The sequence below is a fragment of the Mugil cephalus genome, chromosome 16 (assembly GCF_022458985.1).
Source record: "Mugil cephalus isolate CIBA_MC_2020 chromosome 16, CIBA_Mcephalus_1.1, whole genome shotgun sequence".
NCBI classification, from domain to species: Eukaryota; Metazoa; Chordata; class Actinopteri; order Mugiliformes; family Mugilidae; genus Mugil; species Mugil cephalus.
In genome coordinates this window covers 15,141,767-15,154,497 of record NC_061785.1, presented here as the reverse complement: position 1 = coordinate 15,154,497, position 12,731 = coordinate 15,141,767, and the positions used below count along the sequence as shown (strand labels likewise).

Sequence of the window (12,731 nt, the reverse complement as noted above, 5' to 3'; positions counted from 1 at the left end):
CAAAAAGAAAGAAACCGTTTTTAAAAAAGTAGGAATATAGAGCGTCTGTAGCTGTTTAAGATCCCAAATGTCACTTTATCCGTAGTTTGACAAGTAATCTATTTTGTGGTTTGATATTTTATCTGTTGCAGTGATTGTTTTTCATTCAGTCGTTTCCTTCCTTACAAAATATTTCAATTTAAGTTTGTGGATAAATATTCCAAGCGTCTGATTAAATGTTTAAATCGTTGTCACCCTATAAAGTCTAGAAAATATCGATAGGAAAATCTAACAAAATTGAATGCAGCATATAGAGGCTGCTGAGCAGCGTCTGTGTGTGTGTGTGTGTGTCTGTGTGTGTGTGTGTGTGTGTGTGTGTGTGTGTGTGTGTGTGTGTGTGTGTGTGTGTTAAGGAAATGTGTGTTCCGCGCTGGTTAGGAGAGGGAAAAAAATGGGATCAAATTCTTTGGCGTCACGCGCTGTCAGCCAATCAGATTCGGGCTTTCCTCAGAATGGCGAGCCGTTATAAAGGCCGAATGCAAAACGTTTGCAGTTCAAAGCACTCACGCGTTCTGGGGATTGTACTCGGGGACTAGAAAGGAGCTCTTTATCGTTTCATTCTGCAGAGTTGAAAACAAACTCCTACCAGCTGGCTCTTCTTCTTTTTTTTTTTTTTAGCCCTTGCAAGTGCGGATCCGTTTGCACAAAAACACGCGGATCCAGGAAGCCTGCAAGAAACTCGTGCGTAAAGACACTTGATCTCCAAGTCCCCTTTACGCACCGCACCGGAGCAAGAACGTTTTTCACTTTTTGCGCCTTTTTTTCCATCGTAAAAGACTTTGACCATCCTGGCAAGGTAAAGTCAACTTACAGGCTTTCCTTGCTTTCGCTCGAAAGAAGAAGTAGGTACCCGTTTTTCACGCGTAATTTGGCACCGACAAGTTTTTCGTATGAATCTCCTCGACCCCTTTCTGAAGATGACGGAGGAACAAGACAAGTGTCTTTCTGACGCCCCGAGCCCGAGCATGTCCGAGGACTCTGCGGGCTCCCCGTGCCCGTCCGGGTCGGGCTCCGACACCGAGAACACCCGGCCGTCGGAGAACGGGCTGCTCAGAGCGGACGGCACCCTGGTCGACTTCAAGAAAGACGAGGAAGACAAGTTTCCCGCTTGCATCCGCGACGCCGTGTCCCAGGTGCTCAAGGGCTACGACTGGACCCTCGTGCCTATGCCGGTGCGCGTTAACGGATCTAACAAGAACAAGCCTCACGTCAAGAGACCGATGAATGCCTTTATGGTGTGGGCTCAGGCTGCACGGAGGAAGCTGGCGGATCAGTACCCGCACCTTCATAACGCGGAACTCAGCAAAACTCTCGGGAAACTCTGGAGGTAAGTGGGGCTGCCCCGTTTCTCTGCTTTTACGCACCTATTTCAGATGTGTGAATTTCGGATTTCGCCACTTTTCTGACAGCACGCGTGCACAAAACCGCCATACGCAGTTTCTCTTGAAGCTGCAGAAAAATCTGTTGCACTGATTCGTTCATTGTAATCTCGTAAAAGTCCGTGCAGTACAGACCACAGTAGAAAACTGCGAGTGTTTCAAGTGCAATAATTCTATGTTTTACGCACAGACTTCTCAACGAGGGAGAGAAGCGGCCGTTTGTGGAGGAGGCTGAGCGGCTCCGGGTGCAGCACAAGAAAGATCACCCGGACTACAAGTACCAGCCGCGGCGGAGAAAGTCGGTGAAGAACGGTCAGAGCGAGTCAGAAGACGGCAGCGAGCAGACGCACATTTCCCCTAATGCCATCTTCAAAGCTCTCCAGCAGGCGGACTCACCGGCTTCCAGCATGGGAGAGGTGCACTCTCCAGGAGAACACTCAGGTGAGAAGAGACTAAATTAATTTTTTTTTATTTTTTTAGTAATTCAGTAGTTGAACATTTTATTTAGTGCTTGGTTGATTGGTGTATGTCCTCCCACTTGCTACTAGGGAGCATTCAAAGATTTGACATAATATGACTAGTTAATTAAGAGGATCCCATTGGTTTTCTAAGAAGTGCTAAACTTAAATTTAAACAAAGCAGAATCTCATCTGTTGATTTTTTTGACTTCCAGGCTCCCAAGGCCCCCCTACCCCTCCCACCACCCCAAAGACTGATGTCAGTTCAAGCAAGATGGACCTAAAGCGCGAAGTTGGCCTCCGCTCTCTGCCCGATGGCCCCAGCGGGCGCCAGCTCAACATCGACTTCCGTGACGTGGATATCGGCGAGCTGAGCAGTGACGTCATCTCCCACATCGAGACCTTTGACGTCAACGAGTTTGACCAGTACCTCCCGCCCAACGGCCACCCGGGCTCCGCTAGCGGCGGGCCCGGCAGCGCCGCAGCAGTCAGCTACACCGGCAGCTACAGCATCAGCAGCGGCCCCCCGGTCAGCCCGCAGGCGGGAGGTGCCGCCGCCGCCTGGATGGCTAAAAGCCAGAGCCAGCAGGGACAGCAGCAGCAGCAGCACACCCTGACCACCCTGGGGAGCAGCGGCAGCTCAGAGGCCGCCCAGGCGCAGCACAGGACCCAGATCAAGACGGAGCAGCTGAGCCCGAGCCACTACAGCGAGCAGCAAGGCTCCCCGCAGCACGTCACCTACAGCCCCTTCAACCTGCAGCACTACAGCCCCTCCTCCTCCTACCCGGCCATCTCCAGGCCACAGCAGTACGACTACTCCGACCACCAGGGGGGAGGCACCGCCGCCTCATACTACAGCCATGCGGGGGCGGGGCAGGGCTCAGGGCTGTACCCAACTTTCAGCTACATGAGCAGCCCAAGCCAGAGGCCCATGTACACACCGATAGCCGACAACACGGGGGTACCTTCCATCCCACAGAGCAGCCCGCAGCACTGGGATCAAGCTCCGGTTTACACCCAGCTCACCAGACCCTGAGCCGCCTGGCAGACTGAAAGACAAGACACACAAATACAAACACACACACACAGACACACACACGTACAGCCACACACACATCCGACGAACACACCCTACACTTTACTCCAGGGAGAGTTCTACCCCTGAATCAGACACTTGAATTCGAAGAAGAGGAGAGCTGGACTTGTGATTGGCTCACGTAGTGCCTTGCTATTGTATCATTGATAGAAACTATATATATATTTTTAGAGAGATGAAAAGACTTAAAAATCCTCTGTGAGGACTTATTGATTGTCGATATTTCAGTAGGTACTGTGTATGTTTCCTTTTGTTTTTCTCTTCATATGCTGGCAGTTTGTAACCCATGGGGGCATGGGGGGGCGGGAGGGTTGGGATAATTATTCTGTACCTGTAGATATTAAACAAACAAACAAACAAACAAACAAAAAAAAGCTTTATATTTTAACCAGTTCGGCAACTAACCACTTTGGGTAGTGCAGGTTCTGGTCCTCTGTCCGATCGTCATACAAGGGTTTCTGTTACTTTTCCGTTGCTTACTCTTTTCGTGTGCCATTCAGCAAGTGTGGTTCAGTACCTTTAGCCATTGCGCCGTTGAAGCAGTGTGTCGTGATCGTCCGAAGAGCTATTAAGCAATACAAGAGAAAGAGAGAGACTTGGTTTCACAATGCTGTGCTGTCTCGACAGTGAGGGTACTGGGGAGGGGGGTGGGGGTAGGGGTGGGCGCGGAGGGGTGGGTGGACTGCAGCCCCCTTCCACCATCGGTGCCTTGGATTTTTACATTTTCCCGTACTTTTTTTTTTGTATACTTGTGTGTGTGTGTTTGTGCACGCGCAACGGCCACAGCTGAAATTACACTTAGCCTCCAACAGCATGTGTTTGACAGCTACAGGAAGTCACCTTTGACCCCCTCGGGTGCCCCCCTCCCATGCCCTCCCCCCCTCCTTGCAGTCTCCACTCCCTCACCACCCACCCCCCCATGCTGGTGTCCAACACACTCCCCTCGAGCTCCCCCCCAGGTCAAATCCAGTCTTAACCTTTTATTTATTTATTAGCGTTAACTTTATTTCAAAGTAATTATTTTGCATACTATTCTTATAACTAATGAATTGTCCTCTTTGCGATGTAGACAGCATATAAATCCCCCCCTCCCCGCCCCCCTTTTTTTTAATTTTGATTTTCAACCCAGGAGGTACTTAGACAAAAATGGTACATGCTGTAATCGTCTTTTTTTTTTTTTCTTAATTTATCTTATCTAAATGTCTATTTTAAGTATGTATTTTTTTCTCTTGAGGGTCAGGGGGACTATCTAACACAATGCGTATGGATTATTTGTTATTTGTGAATTTTTTTCTTATGAGTTTGACTTTAAACTATGGCTGAAAGAACTGGAAAATGGTATCTCAGTTACACAGATTTTTACAGTTTTTCCTGTTTTAGGCTTTTTTGTTGTTGTTGTTGATGTTGTTGTTGTTGTTGTTGAGCGATCACCAGAAGGACCACCCATCCTTTCTGCTCTGCGAGCTCCACTTCCTTTTCTTATTGATGAACTGACGTTTCCAGTACTTTTTTTTTCGTCCTCCTCCTGCGATCTCGCCATGTATTTGTACTGTCTTTACAGAATCTTTTGTATATGTATTTGCAATAAAAAAAAGAAAATGCTATTAAAAAAAAAATGTCGTTTTTCATTCATCTCTGCAATATCAAACCCGGGATACATTTACTTACGCAACAGCGAAGTGCTGAATAACCTGACACCTAAAGCGAACGACGCCTCTTGGGTTTTATTTCCACATGCCAGTGAAAGGGTTAGGGTTAAATGAAGAGCGCCAAGAAGCAGCGCTGGTGTTTGTTTTCCCAGAAGCCTTGTTTTTTTTCCCTTCTGCTTTTATTTTCTCCGTCCCTCACCCCTCCGTCAGCTGGTAGCAGCGGGGGGTTGTGAGGCTCTGGGGGACCCGGACAGAGACGGAGGGGGGAGTGGAGAGAAGGAGGGGGGTGGGCGCTCGGTATAGTGAGCGTGGTAAAACTGCTGGAGATACATAGAATTTATGACAAAGGCTAAAAGAAAGTGGGCTGGACAGTCACGCTTAGATAAAATCCCGGTAGGGTGCACGCTACAAAACGGGCCTGCAACGCTGACTTTTATTTCAAGCTGTGCGTTCTGTGCATATGGCAGATTTGTGAAAAGGGAAAAAAAACAAAAAAACAAGAGACATCCCAACTCTAACTGGCTACATTTGCATACAAATCCTGCTCAGATTTGAGTTTATCCATAAACACACAAGCTAATGACTACAAATCTCTGTCAAGCTAGCCGTGCCCAGTTTTCATATTCCAACTGAAGTTACAAAATAATAATAGTTTTGCAAACAACAGAGAGCTAAGTGAAAAGAATTTGGATTATTAAGTACAAATATAGCTGATCCGCAACATCTAATAAGAAGAATTAACCTTAAAAGATGAGCGAATCAGTCATGAAACCTCAAGGATCTCACGGATGAACTGGTTGCGTTATCTTGTGTTTTATTGTTGGGCGCGGTGCAACGTGGAATATGTGGAATGTGCAAACTCACTGAGGCTATATATATCGTTAGCCTAACTAGAGTTTGTGGTACGTGACGCGTGGTGAATACTCCCTTCACTATGCCACTGTGTGCAGGGTAACAACATGGTTGCCATATCGACGATAAGGTTGAACGGTAGCAATGAAGTCGTCGAACATTTTTGCATACGGGCCATCACTACAGCGGATAACTGATCTGGGTGCAGATCTGAATACCTGTGTTAGATAAAACTGAGGTGTTTCCTCCTCTTATTTGAAATGTGCTGTGACGGCTATGGACCATCTGTAACTTGCCTCTAATCATCTCAATATCTCCATATATCACTCTTGGGCTATTTCCCAGAATATCTACATTTGCCTCGGACATTATACGTACTACATACTGATGAGCATTGTGCGTTGAACCAGAGGGTTAGATTCCCGGGAAAGGGCCGACATACCAAAGTGTCCTTGAGCAGCACATGGAACTAGAAGTTGCTCCAAGTGCCTGCCACTGGTATGTGAAAATGTGTGCTTCTGTGAACGAATGGGTAGATGTGTCATTGTGATAGTCCTTTGAGTGTTAATAGGTAGAAAAGCTCTGTATAAATACAAGACAGAGGACTAAAACGTTTTTCAGGTCAAGGACCCATGTTTTCAGAATCATAGCTCCCACTTGTTCCCCTTTTTCCTGGCCTTTCTGCTACGCCTACATATCTGCATACAGCCTTGAGACGAGAGTGTACCTATGTTCCCCGGGTCCCTAACCCCGTGTCTGTGTCTAACCCTAACACTAACCCTTTTTTTTTTTTATAAAATGGTCCTATGTTCCCCGGTCACATACAAAGCGGGGAACATAGGACCCGGGGAACATAGGGATGATCCCCCTTGAGACAGGCGGTGATCTTTCACTGCAAAAAAGACAATTAGCAAATTTCCCAAAATCTGTCCTTTCAAAGCACACTTTCAGTTTCTAATGGACGTTGAACATAGCAAACCAAGGAAAACATTCTTGCATAAAAACCTTGTAGCGGTATTGAAATCTCATTGGAGCTTCAGTTATACAAACACTCTGTGACACCACAAAGAGGACGGTATAACAATAGGGCAGCCGAGTGTCAGGAAAACTTCCTCATTACGGCACTGCGGATTTGTTCCTGGTGTCCCTTCAAGCAGAGCATCTGTTACACAACAACTAAAAGCATCCCAACTAATTATCGAATAAAAAAAAAAAAGAAAAAAAAGCAACGGCAGCCATAAAACTTCATGTGCTTTTCCTCTGAGGTTTCTTATTCTTTTTCTGAATCGTAGAACGGCAGCCTCCTCCTTCTCGGGTCGCTCAGAGCTGGCATCAGGCAAAGTTCAAGGAAGGGAAACATTGAGTGATGTCAAGGTGTCAGGGGAGCAAACACCATGTTCGTACGATGTGGATGACGTGTTAGGCGACACCCTCAATTTAAGAGCGCAGTGGCTGAGACAGATATGAAGCCAAGACTCACTCCGTGCTTCATGAGCACTGATGAACTGCAGCGTTACAGCTCAATCATCATAAACAGTGTTCACCTATCACGTCGTACTGGATAATGAAAGCACAGACTGGGCAAAGACTGAAGCTGCTTTAGGCAGACGGACACAAGCAGTTGACTGATTCGTGCCTTCACATGCTAAAATGTGCCCCGGCACAAACATGATACAGTGCAAAGATTGCAACAACACGAAAAAAAAAAGTATCAATGCGTACACGAGAACAAGAGCTTGTTCCAGTCAAATGTCATGACTGCTTAGAATAGCAAGGTGCTGGATGATACTGTAACACTCCTGATAACTTCTTTTCTTTTTTTTTAATCCAAAATGGAGACTCGAGCAAATGACAGGCCACACATGAAAGGACTAAAATTTACTAAAAACTAGGACAATAATCTTAATATAGACAAGGATAGAGCCTGTATAAACTGTACATGGTCACTCCCAGTCTGGTACATCCTGTATATTATCTTGTATTGGTGCATTTGCACAGTGAGCATTAATAAATGAATAAGATACATGCAGATGTAAGTCTGACGTGTACACTGATAAATGTAGTGCCCTATCTCTCACATACTGACTACATATACAGTAACGACTGAAGGTGAGATGTGTGAGAAAGAAAGGGGTAGGGAAGTAAATTAAAGCTGTGAGCAGCATTTAGCAGGCCCTTGCACCTTTCTTGCATGTTGGGACATGCTGCCGTCTTCCTGAGGTTATACAGGCGTCTTCAGCCCAAAGCACAAATTGAGCTGCACATCATAGCCGTGCCCACTGTACCTAGTCATTATACAGTATGTTGTTGTTGCAAACGCCATTAAAATAAAACTATGTTTGTTACAATATTCGCTGGCTTTGATAAAACATGAGAAGTCCTGGGCAAGAATGTGCGCTGGATCGAAAACAACTTCAGGTTTCAAAATGAAACACCAGAACTAGCCTGGGCCGGGACAGAAAAACACTGAATGAAATCTCTTATTTTTCACAATGAAAGCATCTTCAAGGTCCAACACAATCCAGTTTTATTCGTAGTGCATAAAATGTGAATGAAAAACTTCCATTTGATCTGCAGCACACTCAGAATTAGTCGACCTCATGGAGTGGATGAGTTTATGAAGGTGTAGCTAGCAGCTCAGAGAGGTGGGGCTGGCTGAGGCCATTGATAAATTTCAAAGCAAATAAAAATGTTTTTTCGAAGGATCCGAAAATGTATGGGGCTGACATCTGGACAGTGGCCACTGAGGACGCCCTAACCCCAACTTCCAGTACATTACAGTAATCCAGCCGAGTGGTGACAAAGGCATGGATTACCGTCAACTGTAAAGTCATGCCTTGAAAGAATTGGTTTTCTTTTGGCCAGCTGCCACAGGTGAGATCCAGTCTTAAAGTCAAGATTTAAGAGGGAAGAAAAAATTAAGATTTGTTTGAGATCACCACGCCGCAAATCAATGTGCAAACTGAAAAGCTGTTGCTCTGATTTATTCTCCAGGAAATTAATGACAAATACACACCAAAACTGCACAATAAATTCAAAATTTATGACTTCCTGTTGGGTTCAGGGTATGGCTACAAGAGTTTGTGTAGATGAACAGCAGCGTAAGGCTTCTTTGTTGAAATTTTGTAGGTAGCCCTATCAAACCATTCTGCCTCATCCAACCATGAAACTCCAAAAAAAGTCTCTGTCATTTCTGATGGATGTGCCAGGTTTCGGGAGTTCTCAAGCCTGACACATCAACACGAAAAAGGCCATTAAACCACTTCTTCCACTCTCAGTGGTACCACTGCTCTGTTTCCAAGCTGAATCAGTTCAAAAGCACATCCAATAGGATTTATACTGGGCTCAACATCTCTTTCCATTTCATCCTTGTCCATTTCCAACAATGGTGTACAGAGGGATCCAACCCACCTTGTTTTCGATTACATCACTTCAAAATGGGAAAATAATCGACTTCTTAAATCACTGATTTTTAGCAACTTTTCAATATTTGACTTTGGCAAAGGTCTTATTTCAGATATAGTCCGCAGTACAAGGACCGATACATGTACATTTCAAGTAAAACTCCTCAGAATGGCACCAACTACATGGAACCTTTAGTGTTTCCTGGATGCCAGCAGAAGGCTTTTTTTTTTTTTTTTTGGTGGGAGAATGTGAAATGTTGCTAAGGAATTCGGTACACACAGGTGAATCACACATGTGAATCATAGTGCAAGTCCTACTACCTCATCTTGGCTCTTAAAGATGCCGATACGGATGCTATACTATTCATGCTCAAGTCCTAACAAGTATGAGATAGATAGATGGCAGAATCTCAAAGTGGAGAGTAGGCAGACTACGGTCGAGAGCAAACAGCACATCGTCCCATCTGAAAAAGCCATCAGTCTCCACACTGCTCGCATGTCAGGGGAAATGGTAGTAACAAGCACAGGACAGATGACATGTTTCACATGGATGTTTTCCACAGCCGACGGCCAAGCAGACAAGTCACGTCACGCAGGAGGCATGAGCACCGGCTCGTCACGATTAGCCCGATCAGTAGGGCGAACGCGGTTAAAGAGCTCTTACGTACGGCATCATCTTTTAAATGATTAATAGCGTTGTCTTCACTTGCTAGGAAAAACAGACAAGACCAGAAGATTAACAATCTAACCTTTCACAAAGAAGTCTTACTTTATTAAATCCTGCCTGGATGAATGAGCACTAAAAATAAGTAAGAAGTCTCATATACGGAACATGGCTGATTAGACTTGTACTCAGAGCGAAGTCATGCAAGTGGCAGATCATCACACTAAGCATGAAACAACAACAGTGATAAAGATTTAACCTCTTTTATACTACCAGGTGTCACAAAAGTGAAGTGTCATGCACTGATGTCATTCAAGCATCAGTCTGTAAATGTTGTATCACAACATACATAATGTACCGTTCCTGGATCTCACCTTTACTTCTATTGAAGCAAGACAACGGACAAAGTGAAGCGTGAGTTTTGTGTTTCGGGGCCACGTCCAGCTGGCACTAGCTGACTCGAACGTCGGAATTCATCTTTGTTCATCTGAGTGGACACGCACGATCAGTCAATAGAAAGTCCAGCGCACTTTTTTTGTGGAAATGTTGAGGTCATTATTGTGGGGTGTTTCATCTCGATTTATGACTCTGAGTTATTGGTCTGTCATATTCACTACGTACTTCAGAGCTGACATTTTGCGAATGGAAGACAATTGTGACTACGCATTTAATACCAACTACATGAAAATGTGCAAAAATAGATAGATAGATATAGACTGCTACTGAGCAGACAAGAGTTTATCTCTTTCCTTTATTTCTCTTGCTAACACACCATAATCCTGCAAGCAACAAAAAGGCCCAGACACCCACATCTACCTATATAGAAAGGCATAAAACATAGTTGTGTAGAATGCACACCAATTATATTAAGTCATGTACATTAGTCCCTAGATCCCCTTTCTTCACGGTCTTGCTAGGCATGTGCGGGGGATATAAGAGCAAACCAGACACATAAGGAGAAAACAATAACCATAACCCTAAGCAGATTAGATTTCAATACACAGAGCCATGTTTCCATGAGCACATTCTGCACTTTTTGGCAGTGTCACATTTAGAAAATGTTACCAGGAAATGGCATAATTACTTTGTCTTTAAACAGATACCTCCAGGACAAATATTCATCTCCAAAACAGTCACAATTTGTTCACTCATTGTATTAGTTTTTTCCCTAAAAGTTCTGCTGGTGGCAATTACCATCCTGTTTATATTATCCATGAATCTGAAGTTTTTGAAAAGAGGAGATATTAAATATTCAAATGTACACAGTGAGGTAGGACGTGCTGGACTTGTCCAATACTGAATCTGCAAACTTTTTCTCGACCTAATTTTCTTAAGAGTCTAAAACTACTGGAGTGAAAGACCTCCAGGGTTTTGTGCACCCACCCTCTGCTCCTACCACTTAGCTAAGGTCTTGCACCATGACAACAAGGACGTACCACTTCATAATAATACATGGTCACTGGACCTAAACCTAAACATTATGCAAAAAAGTCTTCAGTTAAAGAGTGTTTTGGTTTGTCATCTCATTAAAAGACTTTCAGGCAAACAGAAATTTCTTATGTTATTCATAATATTAGAGACTCCATAATCATGTTCAGAAATTCCTGTATTTCAGGCTCCAGACACGATGGCAGCCCCGGCCCCCTGTTCACCAGAACACACAGTTCTACTTTAGAACACTGCAAACTCTTAATGAACAATGTTTGTCCCATTACAGGCATTTGTAGGACACTGATCACGGGTGACAATGCAGGTCAACGGTAACTGAACCAGAACTAATCATAGAGACATGTCGCTGTGACGTCAGAGGCCCTGACTGACAGCGCTAACTGTAGCCTGTCGTGCTGATTATCATCCGATACCCTTCCAGACGGATCGTCCGGTTATAGGCTTGATACGGCTGACAATTAGGGACCACACCATTGTTGGAGTAGTGCGAAGTTTGAAAGACGGAGCATGACAGGCCCTGGGTTTGGTTTGAGGCAGGGCAGGGAGGGTTGGGTAAGAAATGTTTATCTCATCAGTTTCTGAGATCACTACAGATGAAATAACACGGCGCGGGGCAGGGCAGAGTGAATGTACCCGGAGCACTTTGGGAAGATAACTTGATTTCCTCCTTTTCCTGCTGCTCTGTTTCCTTTGTCACTTCTTCTTTCCCACGCTTCCAAACTTTTATTCACAATTTCACCTGACAATTTGTGCAGTGCTCTTTCTCCTCGTGTTCTTCCAGCCAGTCAGCCGCTGTTCTTTTAATATCACACCATGGTGTCAGGCTCAGCCATATTCAGCGCTTCCTCATAACCATTTCAGACATGTCCGACTCAGCTCCAGCTCCAGCTGAAGCGCCACAAAGAAACTGAAGAGCACTTGGCAACCCCGATTCTCCTTGTCCTTCCACCAGCAATGCTAATGTGCCACAGTCTCTTCAGGCAGTGGTGGCAAGCCTCCACTGTATAGATGCCCACCTGCAGACTCTAGAGAATACCAATGCTGTGCCCGCTACGCTGCTAACTCACATTCAGCCCGCACGCCACCATTGCCCTCCGCTCGTCGCCTTGGTCCCCATTTCCTTGCTGCATTTTCTCTTGGCCCAGAAAACTCCCACTACCACGTTAGGCCACCCTTACACCCCTTAGGTATCTCCAACACTGCGCACCAAACTCACTCCACTGAGGGAAAGAAATTAATTTATTCAGTTTACCCCCCCCCCATGTGACAGGAAAATTAAGTGAGACACACTCTATATATGGCATGGACTTGACTCACTGTGAAAGGTGTTTGCACATTTTAAAACATGTAATTTTATATGTGATATTTCAGTTTTTAGTGGCGTTCAATGAACACCAGCTAAGATTTTTACAGGACCCATTTGATTCCTGAAAATCAACCAATATAAAAATCTAGTAACGTGCTCTGCTGAAGTTATTCAAGTCATTTCAGTAAAATAAAATAAAATAAAACTAATAAAACTTCTAGAAAGAATATCAAAATTTAAGCTGGTTGAAATTCCACAGCACTAATAACTGTTCAAATCTGCATCCCTTTCTTGCCAGTGTTGATGAGTCTGTGCAAGCCGAAGCCTGATTCCAGTGTTGCTTGCATAAACAGCAGTTTGTCTATGCAGAGCTGGGGGCTTAGAATGAGAGCGGCGGGCGGTGTTAATGTGGGCAGTTTTCCCAGGAAAAAAAAA

The 12,731-nt window shown here is 44.8% G+C and overlaps 1 protein-coding gene across 1 annotated transcript; it reads left to right on the top strand.

The window, feature by feature from the left end:
• Nucleotides 1-520: 520 nt before the first annotated feature.
• sox9a (SRY-box transcription factor 9a) lies at nt 521-4,588 on the top strand. The gene is made up of 3 exons (XM_047609190.1): nt 521-1,366; nt 1,609-1,859; nt 2,092-4,588. Exons 1-3 carry the CDS (start codon nt 930-932, stop codon nt 2,910-2,912), a joined length of 1,509 nt encoding a protein of 502 aa, XP_047465146.1. The 5' UTR covers nt 521-929; the 3' UTR covers nt 2,913-4,588.
• Nucleotides 4,589-12,731: the final 8,143 nt, after the last annotated feature.

What these genes read in the sequence shown, in the direction of transcription:
- sox9a (XM_047609190.1), top strand. Translation starts at nt 930, where the DNA reads ATGAATCTCCTCGACCCCTTTCTGAAGATGACGGAGGAACAAGACAAG. An exon ending in ACTCTCGGGAAACTCTGGAG is followed by an intron (nt 1,367 to 1,608) that starts GTAAGTGGGGCT and finishes TTTTACGCACAG; the next exon opens with ACTTCTCAACGAGGGAGAGA. An exon ending in CTCTCCAGGAGAACACTCAG is followed by an intron (nt 1,860 to 2,091) that starts GTGAGAAGAGAC and finishes TTTGACTTCCAG; the next exon opens with GCTCCCAAGGCCCCCCTACC.